Below are 21,348 nucleotides of genomic sequence, written 5' to 3' on the forward strand. Positions count from 1 at the left end.
TTTGTCAACATTGTATTCCATCTGCCAGACCCTAGCCCATTCACTTAACCTATCCAAATCCCTCTGCAGACTTCCAGTATCCTCTGCACTTTTCGCTTTACCATTCATCTTAGTGTCATCTGCAAACTTGGACACATTGCCCTTGGTCCCCAACTCCAAATCAGCTATGTAAATTGTGAACAATTGTGGGCCCAACGCGGATCCCTGAGGGACACCATTAGCTACTGATTGCCAACCAGAGAAACACCCATTAATCCCCACTCTTTGCTTTCTATTAATTAACCAATCCTCTATCCATGCTACTACTTTACCCTTAATGCCATGCATCTTTATCTTATGCAGCAACCTTTTGTGTGGCACCTTGTCAAAGGCTTTCTGGAAATCCAGATATACCACATCCATTGGCTCCCCGTTATCTACTGCACTGGTAATGTCCTCAAAACATTCCACTAAATTAGTTAGGCATGACCTGCCCTTTATGAACCCATGCTGCGTCTGCCCAATGGGACAATTTCTATCCAGATGCCTCGCTATTTCTTCCTTGATGATAGATTCCAGCATCTTCCCTACTACCGAAGTTAACCTCACTGGCCTATAATGTCCTGCTCTCTGCCTACCTCCTTTTTTAAACAGTGGTGTCACGTTTGCTAATTTCCAATCCACTGGGACCACCCCAGAGTCTAGTGAATTTTGGTAAATCATCATTAGTGCATCTGCAATTTCCCTAGCCATCTCTTTTAGCACTCTGGGATGCATTCCATCAGGGCCAGGAGACTTGTCTACCTTTAGCCCCATTTGTTTGCCCATCACTACCTTCTTAGTGATAACAATCCTCTCAAGGTCCTCACCTGTCATAGCCTCATTTCTATCAGTCGCTGGCATGTTATTTGTGTCTTCCACTGTGAAGACCGACCCGAAAAACCTGTTCAGCTCCTCAGCCATTTCCTCATCTCCCATTATTAAAACTCCCTTCTCATCCTCTAAAGGACCAATATTTACCTTAGCCACTCTTTTTTGTTTTATATATTTGTAAAAACTTTTACTGTCTGTTTTTATATTCTGAGCAAGTTTACTCTCATATTCTATCTTACTCTTCTTTATAGCTTTTTTAGTAGCTTTCTGTTTCCCCCTAAAGGGACATGGTTTAAAAATTATGGGTCTACTGTTTAAGACTGAAGTGAGGATGAATTTCTCCTTTGAGTGTCACTATTGTTTCTTCCACAGGGAGCAGTGGAGGCTGGGTCATAAAATATTCAAGCTGAGTTAAGACAAACCTTTGATCATCAAGTTATCAAGTTGGTGGAGAATTATAGGGAATAAACAAAAAAAAGTTAAGGCCCTGATCTTATCAAATGATGCAGCAGACTCGGTGGACTACTCCTATTTCTTATGACCTTTATGAAGCATAAGAATAAAAAATTAATATGGCACGGAAGGAAATAGTAAATATTGATCTGACTTTAATGAAAGCCACGATATCAGGAACTTTATGGCAGGTAGAGGGATTTAGGGAGGAAATTCCATAGCCTGGGGCCTAGCTAGTGTTATGACACTCTGGGCTAATGCGCGGTTAATTCCAGCCCCGCGTGACCTGGAGTCACAACACAAGTGAATTAACCAATAATTCTTATACAAATACCTGAAGTCTTTGGCCCTTGGCTGCCCAATAATCACAGTCACCAGGTTTGTAAATGCAAACCCAATTACTGTTTATTTATAACAAGAACCTGAATGTAATATACAGTAGACACAACCAGTTAACTGTTAACTAATACCAAATCCCACTTTAACTTGCCCCCACCCTCTATTTACACACACGCACAAGACAGTCGAACACAAAGGGGTAAAAATCATAAGGGAAAGGAAGAAAGAGCCTTTGTTTCAAATGATGGTTTCAGAACACTTTTTAGGTCAATTAGGCCACCAGCCAAATTGAGTCCCAACCCATCTCTCTCTTTGGTAGCTTCTGTTTAAACCAGCACAGCCTCATGGATTATTCTGTTTGAATTAAAGATACAGGCTTCTTGCCTTGAAATGACATGTCCAATAATCATTAATGGATCAAAAATATAACAGCATAATAAAAGAAAGGGGAAATAAGGGAATAAACAGGAAGAAAAGAGCCACTGAACTACTGCCTCCAATGGGCAAAGGATGGAGGGAGAGCGTGGAAAGAGAGGAAGAGATTCTGAGGATTTAGGAGATTACGGAGAGAAAGGCAGGATGTAAAGGGGATAAATGCAATGATTTTCATTGGAGGCATTGGAAAATTAGGAGAACTGAGCTGGTGAGCAAGGCCAAGGGATGTAGGTAAGTGGGAGTGAGTGAGTTCAGGTTTGTTGCGAGAGGGGCGACCTGATAGAGGTCTACAAAATTATTGGGGGCATAGACAGAGTGGATCGTCAGTGGCTTTTCCCCAGCGTAGAGGGGTCAATTACTAGGGGGCATAGGTTTAAGGTGCGAGGGGCAAGGTTTAGAGTAGATGTACAAGGCAAGTTTTTTTACATACAGGGTAGTGGGTGCCTGGAACTTGCTGCCGGAGGAGGTGGTGGAAGCAGGGACGATAGTGACATTTAAGGGGCATCTTGACAAATACATGAATAGGAAGGGAATAGAGGAATACGGACCCAGGAAGTGTAGAAGATTGTAGTTTCGTCGGGCAGCATGGTTGGCACGGGCTTGGAGGGTCGAAGGGCCCGTTCCTGTGCTGTACTTTTCTTTGTTCTTTGTTGTTTGAAGGGTGGGAGGTCAAGCAGGAGAATATTGGAATTGGGAATCACTGGCACGAATCACGGTTTTAGCAATTTCGAGGGTATTAGGCAGGAACTTTCAAAAGTTGATTGGGGGTGCCTATTTGCAGGCATGGGGCCAGCTGGTAAGTGAGAGTCTTTCAAAAAGGTGTTAACTAGGTGATTGTCTTGGCAGATATGGCTAAGGAAAATCCAAAGAGTTTCCAGATGTACATAAAGGGTGAATAGGGAGGGGGTAGGGCCTCTTAAGGATAAACAAGGTCATCTATGTGCAGATCCACAAGGGATGGGAGAGGTCGAAAATGAATATTTCTCATCAGTTTACTGTTGAGTAAGGCGTGAATGTCAGGGAAATTGGGGAAATAAAAAGTAATGTCTTGAGGAGTGCACATATTACAGAGGAGGTGTTGCTGGAGGTATTAAAGCGCATCAAGATAGATAAATCCCCAGGACCTGATGAAATGTATCCCAGGATCATGTGGGAGGCTAGGGAGGAAATTGCCGGCCCCCAAGCTGAGATATTTGAATCATCGACAGTCACAGGAGAGGTGCCTGAAGATTGGAGGGCAGCAAATTTTGTGCCCTTGTTTAAGAAGGGCTGTAGGGATAAGCCTGGGAACTACAGACCGATTAGCCGTACTTCTGTAGTGGGTAACTTGTTAGAAGGTATTCTGAGGGACAGGTTCTACAGGCATTTGGACAGGCAAAGGCTAATTAGGGAAAGTCAGCATGGATTTGTAAGTGGAAAGTCACGTCTCACGAATTTGATTGCGTTTTTTGAAGGGATAACCAAGACGGTAGATGAAGGCAGTGCAGTCGACGTTGTCTACATGGACTTTAACAAGACCTTTGACAAGGTACCGCATGGTAGGTTGTTGCAAAAGGTTAAATCTCATGGAATCCAGGATGAGGTAGCCAATTGGATACAAAATTAGCTTGGCGACCGAAGCCAAAGGGATGGTTGTGGAGGGTTGTTTTTCAAACTAGAAATAGGAAAGCAGAGGTCACATTGTTAGGAGTTTTCTATAGGCCCCCAAATAGTAATAGAGATGTGGAGGAAGAAATTGCAAAACAGATTATGGACAGGTGTGGCGGTCTCGGGGTAGTTGTCATGGGTGACTTTAACTTTCCAAATATTGATTGGAACCTCTACAGATTGAACAGTTTGGATGGGGAAGCTTTTGTACAGGAGGTTTTCCTGACACAATATGTGGATAGGCCGACAAGAGCGGGGGGGGGGGGGGGGGGGGGGGGGGCGGCGCACATTGTATTTGGTACCGGGTAATGAACCGGGCCAAGTGTTAGATTTGTTTGTGGGAGAGCACTTTGGAGATAGTGACCACAATTCCGTGTCTTTCAAAATTGCAATGGAGAGGGATAGGGCCATACGGCAGGGCAAGGTTTATAACTGGGGGAGGGGTAATTATGATGCGATTAGGCAAGAATTAGGGAGCATAAGATGGGAACAGAAACTGTCAGGGAAAGGCACAAATGAAAAGTGGAGCTTGTTCAAGGAACAAATACTGCGTGTCCTTGATAGGTATGTCCCTGTCAGGCAGGGAGGACATGGCCGTGTGAGGGAACAATGGTTCACAAAAGAGGTTGAATGTCTTGTCAAGAGGAAAAAGGAAGAGTATGTAAGGATGAGAAAACAAGTTTCAGTTATGTCGCTTGAGGGTTACAGGGTAGCAAGGAATGAGCTAGAAAAAAGGCTTAGGAGAGCTACGAGTAGGCATGAGAAGTCCTTGGCGGGTCGGATCACGGAAACCCCAAGGCTTTTTACTCTTATGTGAGAAATAAAAGAATGACCAAGGTGAGGTTATAGCCGGTCAAGGACAGTAGTGGGAACTTGTGCATGGAGTCAGAAGAAATAGGAGAGGCGTTGAATGAATACTTTTATTCAGTGTTCAGGAGAGGGTCCATGTTTTCATGTTTTTGAGGATGAGAGTGTGATACAGGCTGGTAGGCTGGAGGAGGTAGATGTTCTGAGGAATGATGTATTAGCAATTTTGAAAAACCTGAGGGTCGACAAGTCCCCTGGGCCAGATGGGATATATCCAAGGATTCTTTGGGAGACAAGGGATGAGATTGCAGAGCCTTTGGCTTTGATCTTTGGGTCCTCACTGTCCACTGGGATAGTGCCAGAGGACTGGAGAGTGGTGAATATTGTTCCTCTGTTCAAGAAAGAGACTAGGAATGACCCTGGTAATTATAGGCCAGTTAGTCTTACTTCGGTGGTTGATAAGTTAATGGAAAGGGTCCTGAAGGATAGGATTTATGACCATTTGGAAAGATGCAGCTTAATCCGGGATAGTCACGGATTCGTGAAGGGTAAGTCTTGCCTCACAAATTTGATTGAATTCTTTGAGAAGGTAACTAAGTGTGTAGGTGAAGGTAGAGCAGTTGATGTCGTATACATGACTTTTGATAAGGTTCCCCATGGTCGGCTCATGAAGAAAGTAAAGAGGTGTGGGATAGAGGGAAATTTGGCCAATTGGATAAGTAACTGGCTATCACATAGAAGACAGAGGGTGGTGGTGGATGGAAAATTTTCAGACTGGAGACCAATTTCCAGCGGTGTACCACAGGGATCAGTGCTGGGTCCTCTGCTATTTGTGATTTTTATCAATGACTTGGAGGAGGGGGCTGAAGGGTGGGTCAGTAAATTTGTTGATGACACCAAGATTGGTGGAGTAGTGGATGAGGTGGAGGGCTGTTGGAGGCTGCAAAGAGACATTGATAGGATGCAGAGCTGGGCCGAAAAATTGCAGATGGAGTTTAACCCTGATAAGTGCGAGGTGATTCATTTTGGTAGAAAAAAATTTGAATGCGGATTACACGGTCAACATGAGGAATGAGGAGGAACAGAGAGATCTTGGGGTTCATGTCCACAGATCTCTGAAAGTTGCTACTCAAGTGGATAGAGCCGTGAAGAAGGCTTTTTGTGCGTTAGCGTTTATTAACAGAGGGCTTGAGTTTAAGAGCCGCGGGGTTATGCTGCAACTATACATGACCCTGGTGAGACCACATTTGGAGTATTGTGTGCAGTTCTGGTCACCTCATTATAGGCAGGATTTGGAAGCTTTGGAAAGGGTGCAAAGGAGATTTACCAGGATGCTGCCTGGTTTGCAGGATAGGTTTTATGAGGAAAGGTTGAGGGAGCTAGGGCTTTTCTCTTTGGAGTGGAGGAGGATGAGAGGCGACTTAATAGAGGTTTATAAGATGATGAGGGGGATAGATAGAGTGGACGTTCAGAGACATCCTCGGGTGGATGTAGCTGTTGCAAGGGGGCATAACTATAAGGTTCAGGGTGGGAGATGTAGGAGGGATGTCCGAGGTAGGTTCTTTACTCAGAGAGTGGTTAGGGTGTGGAATGGACTGCCTACTGTGATAGTGGAGTCGGACACTTTAGGAATTTTCAAGTGGTTATTGGATAGGCACATGGAGGACACCAGAATGACAGGGAGTGGGATAGCTTAATATTGGTTTTGGACAATGCTTGGCACAACACTGAAGGCCGAAGGGCCTGTTTTGTGCTGTACTGTTCTGTGTTCTATGTTTTAATAAAAAATATTTTAGATTTCGGGATTTAGGATGATAATGAAAATCGCTTATTGTCACGAGTAGGCTTCAATGAAGTTACTGTGAAAAGCCGCTAGTCACCACATTCTGGCGCCTGTTCGGGGAGGCTGGTATGGGAATTGAACCGTGCTGCTGGCCTGCCTTGGTCTGCTTTAAAAGCCAGCGATTTAGCCCAGTGTGCTAAACCAGCCCCTCTGTGGACCTGCAGGATGAGATATTGGAACTGTGAATTTGAGTTTTAGCAGTTAGTGCAGCTGAAGAAATGCTGCTCAGAACACGGTGCATTCATACAACACATATTTAACATCGAAAACACCCGGAGTAACTTCACAAATTGGCTTCAGAAAGAGAGTATGGAGTAGAAATAGAGAGGCTAGGAGGGCAGGGCAATAAATGTCTTCAGAAAATGCTGTCAGGTGGCATGGGGGCAAGTTTAAAAAAGAGCTCTTCGGGGGGGGGGGGGGTTTAAACTAATTTGGCAAGGGGATGGGGATATGTAGTCCAGGAGATAGCATTGCTGGGGTTCAGGAAGTTGAGGGTAGTGCAGTACTGATGAAGGTACCAAGGTCACAAGAGTGGACCTGCAGGCATGAAAGTGGTTTGAAGTGGGTCTACTTCAATGCAAGGAGCATCAGGAATAAGGTTGGTGAGCTTGAAACATGGATTGATACCTGGTACTACGATGTTGTGACCATTACGGAGACGTGGAAAGAACAGGGTGATAGATCTACCATGCGGATTCAGCAGCACTTTGCGATTACTGGAACTCAGTAGAAATTTAAGTTAAAACTTCACAGGCGCAAATAGGAATTGTTTATTTGTCTTCTATTGACTACAATTTCAAAGTAATTTAAAAGGCAATTCGTAGACAATTTGCAGCTTTCAAAGAATCATAGAAATTATCTTCTTGCTTAGACAAACAGCTCGCAGTAACTTTAGAAGTCAAAGTCTGAGAATGAAATATGAAAACAGGGAGACAGTGAATAGTTCAGATCAAAGTACAGTTGATTCATGAAAAAGAGAGAGAGAAAGAAATCCAGCTAATCATCCAGCACTCGCTCCAGCTAAAAATGGCCGAACAAAACTTTACAGCTATACTGTTTCATATCTGTCTTCAGCCATCTAATTACACCCTAATATAATCCTAATTGGTTTGGGTTAGACTCAAAACACATCTGTTTTGACGGCAAGCCGTCAATCTTTAATATGCAACATTAGTTCTAATTGTTTTGTGTCTGCATACTTGTGTATGTTAAAGAATGCGAAATTGTGCTGTTATCAAGACCAGTTCAAGTTGGTCTTTGCTGATTTAGCTGTTATAACAATAGAGCCTTCATGTTACTTTGTCGTTGCCATGCTGTTGCTATAGATCTTGCCCTGTGCTTGGACACTGTCTTGAAAAATATATTAATTACTTCAGTTAAAGTGTTTGTTTTATTCTCTACTGCCTTTGCATATATCAGGTTCTTTTGTGTAGTAAAGTGAATTATGCTGTGTTATGCTGTTTTGTAAGCTGTATGTTTTGAGATGACCTGAGATTATGAGAGTGTTGAAATCCTTAATTTAAAATGGGTAAAGCTGGGGCTTAATATTTATCCTAAATAGCTATCTGTTACCAATTAGGTGTGTTAGGAAATAGTTGACTTCTACACAGGGGCAGGAATGATTGTTGGAGGTTCTGGGGTTTAGATGTTTCAGTAAGATTAGGGAAGGTGGTAAAAGAGGTGGAGGAGTACCATTGTTAATCAAGGATAGTATAATGGCCTCGTGGCTGGCCAAAAAAGGGTGATGGCTGGTCGGCAGGGGAGGAGGCTTAACCCTCCATCCAGGCTGATCACGTGGAATGTAAGGGGTCTGAATGGGCCGGTCAAGAGGGCTCGTGTGTTCTCGCACCTAAAGGGGTTAAAGGCAGACATACTACAGGAGACACACCTAAAACTTGCAGATCAAATAAGATTGAGAAAGGGGCGGGTGGGCCAGGTGTTTCATTCGGGGCTGGATTCAAAGACCAGAGGAGTAGCAATCCTGGTCAGCAAACGGGTGGCATTTGAGGCAGGGAGTATTGTGGCTGACAAAGGGGGGCAGATACATAATGGTGAGTGGGAAGCTGCAGGGGAACCGGGTGGTGTTAGTGAACGTCTATGCCCCAAATTGGGAAAACTTGGAATTCATGAGACGCATGCTGGGTAAAATTCCGTACTTAGACTCACACAATTTGATCATGGGGGTGACTTTAACACAGTCACTAACCCTGTATTGGACCGGTCAAACCCCAGGTCGGGAAAGCGACCAGCGGCGGCTAAGGAACTGCGGGGCTTCGTGGAACAGGTGGGGGGCCTAGACCCATGGAGGTTTGCACGGCCGAGGGCGAGGGAGTTCTCTTTTTTTCTCCCAAAGTTTATTCGCGTATCGATTTCTTTGTTGTGAGCAGGGTGTTTATCCCCAGGGTGGAGGAGATGGAATACTCAGCCATTGCAGTCTCTGATCACGTTCCGCAATGGGTGGATTTGCGTCTTGGTGAAGAGAGAGGACAGCTCTCATTATGGAGGCTGGATGTGGGGCTGCTAGCAGATGACGAGGTTTGTGGGCGGATAAAGAGGAACATAAAAAATTACTTGGAAACTAATGATACGGGGGAGGTAACGGCGACTACGGTTTGGGAGGCTCTGAAGGCAGTTATTAGAGGGGAGTTAATTTCCATCAAATCCCATAGGGAGAAGAAAAAGTGCAGAGAGAGAGAGGCTAGTTGAGGGGATACTCGGAGTAGACAGGAGTTACGCGGAGACCCCCGAGATGGGGCTACTGAAAGAGCGCCGGAGACTGCAGGCAGAATTTGATCTGCTGACCACGGGTAAAGTGGTAGTGCAGCTGAGGAAGGTAAAAGCATTCTACTCGCTTTCTCCCCATATTCATAGACAGCCCGTCTATGAATATGGGGAGAAAGCGAGTAGAATGCTGGCGTACCAACTTCGTAGGAGGGAGGCGGCCAGGGAAATTGGGGAAGTTCAGGTTAAGGATGGTAACACAGTCATGGACCCAGAGGGAGGGGGTGAATGAAGTCTTTAGGGCGTTTTATGGTAAATTGTATGAGTCAGAACCCCCGGCGGGAGGGGAAGGGATGAAGCAATTCATGGACCATTTGAGGTTTCCAAAGGTGGAAGAAGATCTGGTGGAGGGACTGGGGGCCTTGATAGAGTTGGAGGAGTTTGTTAAGGGTCCAGGGAGCATGCAGTCGGGCAAGGCCCCAGGGCCGGACGGCTATCCTGCAGAATTCTGCAAGAAATTTTCGGAACTGTTGAGTCCACTTCTGCTAAGGACATTCAATGAGGCCAAAAAAAGAGGGACCCTCCCCCCAACAATGTCACAGGCTTCGATTTCACTCATCCTCAAACGGGAGAAAGATCCGCAACAATGTGGGTCCTATAGATCGATATCACTCTTGAACGTAGACGCCAAACTGCTGGCCAAGATCTTAGCGGCTAGAATTGAGGACTGCGTCCCTGGTGTGATAGGGGAGGATCAGACAGGCTTCGTTAAGGGCAGGCAATTGAACTCCAATGTACTGAGGCTCCTAAACATTATTATGATGCCCTCAGAGAGAGGGGAGGCAGAAGTAGTGGCGGCGATGGATGCAGAGAAAGCCTTTGACCGGGTGAAATGGGAGTACCTGTGGGAAACGCTAAGAAGGTTTTGATTAGGTGAGGGATTCATAGGATGGGCCCAACTACTTTATTAGGCCCCGTAGCAAGTGTATGCACGGACAGGGTGAGATCGGAATACTTTAGGCTCCACCGAGGGACAAGGCAGGGGTGCCCCCTTTCCCCATTATTATTCCCCCTTGCAATAGAACCATTGCGGGCTTCAAAGAACTGTCGGGTTGGTTCGGGGGGGGGGGGGGAGCATCGGGTCTCACTCTGTGCGGATGATATGCTCCTTTACATTTTGGACCCACTAGAGGGGATGAGGGAGGTCATGCAGATTTTGAGGGACTTCGGCAATTTTTTGGGGTACAATTTAAACAAGAAGAAAAGTGAGATGTTCATGATCCAAGGTAAAGGGCAGGAGAAGAGACTGGGAGAGCTTCCGCTTAAGATGGTGGAGAAGAGCTTTTGGTACTTAGGTATGCAGGTGGCTCGAGATTGGGATGCCCTACACAAGCTTAATCTATCGGCATTCCCGTAACAGCCTTCCCGAACAGGCGCCGGAATGTGGCGACTAGGGGCTTTTCACAGTAACTTAATTGAAGTCTACTCGTGACAATAAGCGATTTTCATTTCATTTCAGATGGAGGGGGACTTTAAAAGGTGGGAAAAACTCCCGCTATCTCTCACGGGAGGGTGCAGACTGTTAAAATGACGGTTCTCCCCAGATTTCTGTTCGTCTTCCAGTGCTTTCTCATCTTCATCCCTAAGTCTTTCTTTAAGCGGGTGAACAAGATCATCTCGGGATTTGTATGGGCAAATAAGACCCCGCGAGTAAAGAGACTGTACCTAGAGCACAGCCGGGGGTGGGGGGGTGGGCTGACGTTGCCGAATTTTTGCAGCTACTATTGGGCGGCTAACATAGCCATGATTAGGAAATGGGTATGGGGAGGGGTCGACGTGGGAGCGGTTAGAGACGGCCTCATGCAAAGACACCAGCCTGGGGGCACTTGTAACAGCACCTCTGCAGTTCTCGCCGGCCCACTACCCGTCAAGTCCGGTGGTGGCGGCGTTTTAAGGATCTGGGGTCAGTGGAGAAGACAGGGGGGTGGAGGGAGCCTCAGTTTGGACCCCGATACGCAACAATCACAGATTTGTCCTGGGCAAGATAGATGGAGGGTTTCAAAGCTGGCACAGGGCAGGTATTAAAAGGATGGGAGACCTGTTCATAGACGGGACTTTTCCCAGCTTGAAAGCGCTGGAGGAGAAATTCAACTTGCCCCTGGAAATGCCTTCAGGTGGTGACATTTCCGTTGCTACCCCTACGCAGGATACAGGATAGGGTGGTCTCCGGCACCTCAGTAGGAGAGGGGAAGGTGTCGGACAACCACCAGAAACTACAGGAGGCGGAGGAAGCCCCAGTGGGGGAAACTTAAGGGCAAGTGGGAGGAGGAGCTAGGTGGGGAGCTGTATGCAAGCCTGTGGGCGGACACCCGAAACAGGGTTAATTCCTCTTCATCATGTGCCAGGCTCAGCTTAATCCAGTTTAAGGTGGTCCACCGGGCACACATGACGGCAGCCAGAATGGGCAAGTTCTTTGGGGTTGAGGATAAATGTGCGAGGTGTGTGGGAAGCCCAGCAGATCATGTCCATGTGTTCTTGGCATGCCCAGCTCTTAAAGGATTCTGGCAGGGATTTGCGAAGGCAATGTTCAAGATCCTAGACACGAGGATGGTGCCGAGCCCAGAGATAGCGATCTTTGCTGTTTCAGACGATCCGGGAGTTCAGGAAGCAAAAGAGGCCGACGTGTTGGCCTTTGCCTCCCTGGTAGCCCGGGGGCGGGGGGGGGGGGGGGGGGGGGGGGGGGTGGGGGTGTGTGTGTGTGTTACATATTATTGTTCTTTTGTTTCTGTATATAATGTTAACTTTTATCTTGTGTTAAATGTTGTTAACAGTTATGCAAAAATTATGTTTTGATAAGAATTTGAATAAAAATAATTTTAAAAAAGGCTGCAGAAAGGTAATTTGAGGAGGATCTGTCTACTGAGGTAGTGTGGGCTGAAGTTAGAAATAGGAAAGGAGCGGTCACTTTGTTAGAAGTTTTCTATAGGCCCCCAAGCAGTAACATAAATGTGGAGGAAAAGATTGCAATGCAGATTTTGGATAGGTGCGGTTGTTACAGGGTAGTTGTCATGGGTGACTTTTAGCTTTCCAAATATTGATTGGAACCACAATAATTCAAATAGTTTGGATGGGGTTGTTTTTGTCCAGTGTGTGCAGGAGGATTTCCTCACACAATATGTGGAACGACCGACAAGAGGCGGGGCACATTGGATTTGGCACTGGGTAATGAACTGGGCCAAGTGTTAGATTTGGTTGTGGGAGAGCACTTTGGAGATAGTGACCACAATTTGGTGACTTTTACTACAGCAATGGAGAGGGATAGGAACATATGGCAGGGTGAGGTTTATAACTGGGGGAAGGGTAATTATGATGCGATTAGGTAAGAATTGGGGAGCATAAGATGGAAACAGGAACTATCAGGGATCGGCACAATTGAGATGTGGAGCTTTTTCAAGGAGCAAATACTGTGTGTCCTTGATATGTATGTCCCTGTCAGGCAGGGAGGAAAGGTTGAGTGAGGGAACCATGGTTTACAAAAGAGGTTGAATGTCTTGTCAAGAGGAAGTAGGGGGCTTATGTAAGGATGAGAAAACAAGGTTCAGTTAGGGAACTTGAGGGATACAAGATAGCTAGGAATGAGCTCAAGATAGGGCTTAGGAGAGCTGGGAGGGGGCATGAGAAGTCCTTGGCGGGTAGGATCAAGGAAAACCCAAAGGCTTTTTACACTTATGTGAAGAATAAAAGAATAACCAAGTGAAGTTAGGGTCGGTCAAGGACAGTAGTGGGAACGTGTGCATGGAGTCTGAAGATATAGGAAAGGCCCTAAATGAATACTTTTCTTCAGTGTTCACAAAGGAGAGGGGCTATCTTGTTGAGGAGGATAGTGCGATACAGGCTGGTGGGCTGGAGGAGGTAGATATTCGGAAGGAAGATGTGTTAGAAATTTTGAGAAGCCTGAAGATGGATAAGTCCACTGGGCCTGATGGGATATATCCTAGGATTCTTTGGGAGGCAAGGAATTAGATTAGAACAGTACAGCACAGAACAGGCCCTTCGACCCTCGATGTTGTGCCGAGCAATGGTCACCCTACTCAAACTCACGTATCCACCCTATACCCGTAACCCAACCCCCGCCTTACTTTTTAGGACACTACGGGCAATTTAGCATGGCCAATCCACCTAACCCGCACATCTTTGGACTGCAACTTTCTGAGATCTATGGATGTGAACTCCGAGATCTCTCTGCTCCTCCACATTATTCAGAACACTGCCGTTAACCCTGTAATCTGCATTCAAATTTGTCCCACGAAAATGAATCACTTCCGAAGATTGCAGAGCCTTTGGCTTTGATCTTTATGTCGTTACTGTCTACAGGAATAGTGCCAGAAGACTGGAGAGAGGCGAATGTTGTCCCCGTATTCAAGAAAGGGAATAGGTATAACCCTGGGAATTATAGGCCATTTAGTCTCACTTCGGTCATAGGTAAATTATTGGAAAGCGTCCTGAGGGATAGGGTTTATGATCGTTTGGAAAGATGCAGCTTAATCCAGGATAGTCAGCACAGATTTGTGAGGGGTAGGTCTTGCCTCACAAGTTTGATTGTATTCTTTGAGGAGGTAACTAAGTACATAGATGAAGGTAGAGCAGTTGATATCGTATACATGGATTTTAGTAAGGCGTTTGATAAGGTGCCCCATGGTCGGCTCATGCAGAAAGTAAGGAGGCATGGCATAGAGGGAAATTTGGCTTTTTGGATCAGTAACTGGCTATCACATAAAAGACAGAGAGTGGTGGTAGATGGTAAATTTTCAACCTGGAGCCCAGTCACCAGCGGTGTACCACAGGGATCAGTGCTGGGTCCTCAGCTATTTGTGAATTTTGTCAATGACTTAGATGATGGAGTTGAAGGTTGGGTTAGTAAATTTGCTGATGACACCAAGATTGGTGGAGTAGTGGACAATGTGGAGGGCCGTTGTAGGCTGCAAAGAGACATTGATAGGATGCACAGCTAGGCTGAAAATTGGCAGATGGAGTATAACCCTGGTAAGTGTGAGGTGATTCATTTTCGTGGGACAAATTTGAATGCAGATTACAGGGTTAACGGCAGTGTTCTGAATAATGTGGAGGAGCAGAGAGATCTCGGAGTTCACGTCCATAGATCTCAGAAAGCTGCCACCCAAGTGGATAGAGCCGTGAAGAAAGCCTATTGTGTGTTAGCGTTTATTAACAGCGGGATTGAGTTTAAGAACCGTGAGGTTATGCTGCAACTGTACAAGATCTTGGTTAGACCACGTTTGGAGTATTATGTGCAGTTCTGGTCAAGCATGTGGATGCATTGGAAAGGGTGCAAAGGAGATTTACCAGGATGCTGCCTGGATTGGAGGGTAGGTCTTATGAAGAAAGATTGAGGGAGCTCGGGCTTTTCTCATTGGAGCGAAGGAGGATGAGAGGTGACTTAATTGAGGTGCATAAGATGATGAGAGGGATAGATAAAGTGGACTTTTTCCTCGGGTGGATGTAGCTGTTACACGGGGGCATAGAAGTTATAGGAGGGATGTCAGAGGTAGGTTCTTTACTCAGAGACTGGTTGCGGCATGGAACGCACTCCCAGCTATGGTAGTGGAGTCGGACACTTTAGGAACTTTCAAGCGGCTCTTGGATAGGCATATGGAGTGCAGTAGAATGATTGGGAGTAGGTTGATTTGATCTTAGTTTCAGACTAGTTGGGCACAACATTGTGGGCCGAAGGGCCTGTACTGTGCTGTACAGTTCTATTTTCTATTTTCTATGTTCTAGATCAGTGGTTCTCAACCTTTTTTAACCCATGGACCCCTTTTCCTCTTAATTTTTTTTGTGGACCCCCATAGCCATTCCACAGAAAAAAAAGCTTCTTATATTTTTCACTAACAAAAAAGTAAAGGAATTGTATCAAATATTAAAGAAATAGTAAATGATTATGCTTTATTTTGAAGGAAAACTCATTTATTGCAAATAAACATATTTAACAATTAAATTCTATAGAGCATTATGTACACTAGTAGATAATTCATAATAAACCATTTTAAGATAGGCCTAAGTGAGTAATTAAGAAAAAAATGCAAATTTATTCAATGAGATCCCTGTGGTTGATGCTGCTCAGCGAGTTTTTTTATATTCGGCTCCATCGAGGTCAATGATAGTCGAAGATCACCCTTTTTCACAATGTCGAGTCTATTACGAGCTTTTGATAATAAGTGAAAAACACGACTAAATCCTGATTCAACAAGGTAAGATGATGGAAAAGCTATAACGTAGAGCTGTGCTTTATCCCAGAGTAGTGGGTACTTTTTAGCAGTGTCATTTGTTTTCCATATATTATGCTTCCCATCTTTGAATTTTGCGTGCAATATTTCATCACTTTGTAATTCAATGAGGGTCTCCTGTAAAGAAATGTCTTTATCGGCAGCATTAACTTCAAAAGGAATTGCCACCCAAGTTGGTATATCCATCATGAGTAGGTCACTAAACCGAGCTTGCATATTTTCATGCAAATTTTCCAAATATTCAGCATACAATGCAAGGTCATCATCGTGCAAATCGCTGCTAATCGAGGTCAAACAAGGAAACTGTTCAAATGCACGACGTCTGATATTAATTTTGTACAGCGGCAATTTTCTCAGAAAAGCAGTAATAGCACCTTTACTGGATATGAGATCAGAATGTTTTCCTTGGAGCTGTTTATTAAGTAAATTGATTTTTTCAAATATATCAGATAAGTAAAATACATCACATTTAGCTGCAAGCAGTTGTTCTCCAAGCTGGGTGTTAGCCAGAAATAAGACAATAGAGTCCCAAAGTTCAGTAAAACGATGAAGACAATTCCCCTTTGATAACCACCTCACCTCAGTATGCATTACAAGTTTATAATTAAGAATTATATGTAAAATGTTAACAAAACTAAAAGATAAATTTGCACCAAATGCAACATATATTTATGAACCAATACTTTTAATATCTCTTATCTTGTCGCGATGGAGTTTTGCACAGAACTGAAGTGAATGTCGATATTTATAGCTCCTGAGAGTTATAGTTTCAACCAAAATCGTTTCTGCTACGTACTAAAGAAGTTAATGCCGTTAATCCTTCCTTCATTAGCGTGGTAAACTAATCCAAGGGAGATTAGTGGGACAATTAGGGCCACAGCAAATGCACCTTTTTGGTTCTGAGCTCCTTCAGCCCTCAAGGTAAATTAGATAGATTATAATCTCTCTTTGACCTTTGTCAGTGCGAGAGAGAGAGAGAGAGAGAGAGAGAGAGAGCGAGAGAGAAAGGTGAATATTCATCATGAAAACAAACATCTAAGGTCGCTGCCTGCTACCTGAGAAAAGATGAGTGATTTTCACCTCCTTTTGTTCTAGGTAACTTTAAATTTACGATACTGTCAAATGTAAAGTTTTTTTCTTCTACTTGATTGCCATAAAAAATTCATAGCTACATGAATATTTCTACTTTTAGTATTTTAATATGGCGTAGATTACTGTAAAAATTTAATTCTCAGTAATAACAATTGTTCTGAAGTAGAATTGCTCTATGGACCACCAAAATATCACTGTGGACCCCCAATTCAGTATTTTTTTTGTGTGGACCCCCAGTAATGTTACATGGACCCCCAGGGTCCATGTGGACCCCGGTTGAGAACCACTGTTCTAGATGGTGAGCTCTGCTTCTGGCTTTAATGCTGATTGATAGCAATGGTCACATGGAGTGTCCAAATGCTCTTACTGCAGAAGCAGGCCCTTAACTCAGCAAGGACGTGAGAAAATGTGGAATTATGTTTTGCTTTCTGCCCCACAAAGCTTTATTAGACCTTACATTCCCAAAGAAACGAGTGAAAGATAAAGAGGAGAGGAAGAAAAAGAAACTCAAAGTGATAAAAACAGAGCCAGAGGATTTGGCAGAATCATCAGGAGATGAGGGAAGTACTGCAGCACCTCCTGAGCAGGTGGTCATAACCAGGCCGGTCAGCACTCCTGAACAGTAAGTAACTTGCAATTTACTGGATATTTAAACCTCTACAATGTGAGATGGGTGGAGTTCTGAATCTGACCAGTATGAGTGTATTGGTTGAGATGCCTGGATTCCTGTTATAGTGAGCATTGGCCCAATCTCAGTATCAAGTGTTCCAGCTACTCTGTTCCTCAAATGAAAGGCACACAGCCAGTGTGGCTGCTGGCTGGAGCACAGGCTGCTGGAGATAGTGTAGGGTGAATTGTGTGTCAGCATTTGGTTTGAAGGAGAGACTCTTACTGTACCCTGGTATTTAAAAGGCTCTTTCGTCCTTCCTGCGTCACCAGGCAATGCATGCAGGAACAGTAAAAGACTGGGCAGATAACAGGCTTCCTCAGCAGTATCTGTGGCCTCAGCCAGAAGGATAGAGGTAGCAGCCACCACCTCCAAGGTCTCCTTGGAATCGCGCACCATCCTGACTTGAACATATGTCAGTGTTTCTTCACCTTCACTTGGTTAAAATCCTGGAACTTCCGAGCTGAGAGCATTGTGAAAGCACTTTTAAGAACACAGACTGCAGCAGTTAAGGGAAGTGGCTCACCACTACCTTCTCAAGAGGCTTACATGGAGCAACAAATGGCAGACATACCAGCAATACCCACAGGGTTCACCTCAGTTGGCTGGACAGCTGGTTTGTGATGCAACAGGGTGGGTTCAACCCCCATACCGGCTGAGGTTATTCATACCTTCTCAACCCTGCCCCTTCTCTGAGGTGTGGTGATTCTCAGGTTAAATCACCCTCCAGGGGAAAAGCAGCCTATGGGACTTTGGTGACTTTATCCCAAGAATTAATTTTTTTTAAGTTTGTAGATTTCCTGAATAAGACGTGTACGTGGTAACCAATGAAATGCGGCACCGAGCAAAGATTCTTGCATTCATTTTACACACATTTAAGGGGGACAGGCTTGTAAAGTGTTTCCATGAGTAAAAACCAGTAGAACAGTGTGTTCAAGGAAGAATTATAAAGCAGCAGGAATTTACAGAAATTGAAGTGAGGCTACAAGGGTGTTTTAAAGAGTAGATTGGAAATTCTTAATTTGGTTTATTTGGGGACATGGCACCAATGCAGCTGAACAAAGACTGGGCTGATGAACAAGGGGGTAATAATTCTTTGAGTGAGTCAGGAGGGAAGAAGAGCCAATGCAGTCCTGAGGATAAAACTATGTCAGGAAATCTGGAGAATGGAGCAGAGGCTCTGGAGTATAGCTTATTAACAAGAGAGGGCTTGTCAATAGCATGCAGATGCCATACTGTGTTGAAACAAGGCAGACTAGGTGGTGATGAGTAGATGAAGCCAGCATTTTGAATGGAGCTCCTGGAGATAGACAGCTAATTATTTCACTGAACAATCAATATGGCAGCAATGGCGAGTTGTGAGGGTGATACAAATAAAACAAGTAAACATAATTCATTACAAACATTGAAATCAAAATAAAGAATAAAATACGAAAAGAATTGCACAATTCTGAACAGTTAATTACACAAATACATAAGGGGCGGCATGGTAGCAGTCTGGTTAGCACTGTTGCTTCACAGCTCCAGAGTCCCAGGTTTGATTCCTGTCTTGAGTCACTGTCTGTCCGAACTCTGCATGTTCTCCCTGTGTCTGCGTGGGTTTCCTCCGGGTGCTCCGGTTTCCTCCCACAAGTCCCGAAAGACATCCCGAAAAGTGAATTGGAATTCTCGCTCAGTGTAGTGTGATGACTCGGGGATTTTAACGGTAACTTCATTGCAGTGTTAATGTAAGTCTACTTGTGACACTAATAAAAATTATTTATTAGACACAGAAGCAGGAGTAGGCCACCAGGCCCCTCAAGCCTGCCCCACCATTCAATATGATCATGGCTGATCTATGCTGGCCTCCGCTCCTTTTCTATGCCATTTCCCATGGTCCTCTATTCCTTGATCTATCAAATATATATCCACCTCCACTTTAAATACTTCTAATGATCCAGCCCCCACCACCCTCCAGGACAGACAATTCCAGAAATTCACCACCCTCGGCGAGAAGGAATTTCTTTGCACCTCAGTTTTAAATGACCGGCCTTTATATTGTAACTATGACACCTTGTTCGAGACTCTCCCACTAGTGAAAACATCTCACCATCTACCCTGTAAAGCACCCTCCTATAGGTTTGATTAAGGTCTTCCCTCACTCTTCTAACTTCAAGGAATACAGACCCAGACTATTTAGTCTCTCTGGGTAGGGCAACCCTCTCATCCCAGGAACTAGCCTGGTGAATCGCTTTTGGACTGCCTCCTTACTATATCCTTTTTTTTAGGTAAGGGGGCCAAAACTATATGCAGTATTCCAGGTGAAGCCTCACCAATACCTTGTACAATTGCAACAAACCTCCCTATTTTTAAACTCCAACCCCTTTGCAGTAAAGACCAAAATGCCATTTGCCTTCTTAACTACTTTTGGATCCGACGGCTAGCTTTTTGTGATTCATGCACTAGACACCTAGATCCCTCTGTACATCACTCACCTGTCTCTCTCCATTTTGTTAATAATAATCTGCCTTTTGGTTCCTCTTGCCTAAGTGCATGACCTCACAGTTCCCCACATTAAACTTAATTTGCTAGGTTTTTGCCCATTTACTTAATCTATGACCCATTGCAGAATCACAATATCCTCATCACAATCTGCCCTTCCACCTATTTTCATGTCATCGGCAAATTTGAAAACCTTACATTCTGTTCCTTCCTACAGGTTTTTCTGTGGAATCCGTTGAGGCCAAAATGTTGTGTAGTTTCAAGAAGGAATTAGATATAGTTCTTGGGGCAAAGAATATCAAGGAATTTAGGGGGGGGATCGATCAGGGTATTGAACTTGGTGATCAGCCATGATAATGAATGGCAGAACAGAATTTTTGAAATATAAATACACTATATCTACAGGTTTCCCCTATCTACTCTCCCTGTTACACCCTCAAAGAATTCGAGCAAATATTGTCAAACCTGATAGAAGTCTTACAACACCAGGTTAAAGTCCAACAGGTTTGTTTCAAACACGAGCTTTCGGAGCACTGCTCCTTCCTCAGGCCTGATTGGACTTTCATAAAACCATGTTGACTAGGTTTGATTATATTCAGCTTTCCTAAATGATTTGCTTATTTCCTTTTGATTATAGACTTGCCAATAGTAGATGTTAAACTAACAGGTCTATAGTTCCCTGACTTCTGCCTTTTTCTCTTTTTGAACAATGGCTTTTTCTAATCTTCTGGTACTCTCCTGGAATTTAGCAAGTTACGAAAAAGTTCAACCTATGGGTCCGCTATCTCTGCTGCCACTCCCATTAAAACCCTAGCATGCAGTTCATCAGGTCCTGGTGGCTTTTCTGTCTTTAGCTTCTTGTGTTTCTCTAATACAATATCCCTTGTGATTAGGATTTTTGTAAGTTGTACCATGTTATTTGAAATCAGCCCTTCTGACATTTTTGGAAAATTTGCAGTGTCTTCCATGGTGAAGATTGATGCAAAAAGTTTATTTAGCATATCCACCATTTCTTTATATGCTGTTATTAATTCACTAGCCTCGCTCAACAGTTACCTGAGCCGCCCGCGTCCTATTTATATATCCATAGAAATTCTTACTGTTTTTATACTGCATGCAAGATTTTTAGTCTTTTGCTGCTGGATCCTAAAAACCTCCCAGTCCTCTGGTCTACCACCATCTCTTGCCATTTCATATATCCTGCTTATGAATTTAACATTATCCTTGACCTCCTTTTGTTAACCATAGATTTTGTCTCTTTCTCCCTTGTTTGGATTGTGATAAACTCCTGCTGAGCATTAATCATACAAATCATAGAATTTACAGTGCAGAATGAGGCCATTCAGCCCAATGAGTCTGCACCGGCCCTTCGAAAGAGCACCCCATTTAAACCCAAACTCCAATCTATCCCCGTAATCCAGTAATCCCACCTAATTTTTTTTTGGGCACTCAGGGCAATTTATCATGGCTAATCCACTTAACCTGCACATCTTTGGACTGTGGGAGGAAACCGGAGCACCCGGAGGAAACCCACGCAGACACAGGGAGAATGTGCAGATTCCGCACAGACAGTGACCCAAGTTGGGAATCGAGCCTGAGACCCTGGCTCTGTGAAGCCATAGTGATAACCACTATACAATAGTGCTGGCCCATTATTAATAATAATAATCGCTTATTGTCATGGGTAGGCTTCAATGAAGTTACTGTGA

The 21,348-nt window shown here is 44.3% G+C and overlaps 1 protein-coding gene across 4 annotated transcripts in view; it reads left to right on the forward strand.

Annotated features, from left to right (window-relative positions):
* Positions 1–21,348, forward strand: part of nfrkb (nuclear factor related to kappaB binding protein) — a 146,311-nt gene that overhangs the window by 34,733 nt on the left and 90,230 nt on the right. For all 4 annotated transcript variants that reach the window (XM_038779406.1, XM_038779407.1, XM_038779404.1 and 1 more), the window contains exon 9: positions 16,933–17,113. In XM_038779406.1, the coding sequence (XP_038635334.1) occupies positions 16,933–17,113 (181 nt within the window). The remainder of the gene's footprint in view (positions 1–16,932; positions 17,114–21,348) is intronic.

Source organism: Scyliorhinus canicula, chromosome 19 (assembly GCF_902713615.1).
Source record: "Scyliorhinus canicula chromosome 19, sScyCan1.1, whole genome shotgun sequence".
Lineage (NCBI taxonomy): Eukaryota > Metazoa > Chordata > Chondrichthyes > Carcharhiniformes > Scyliorhinidae > Scyliorhinus > Scyliorhinus canicula.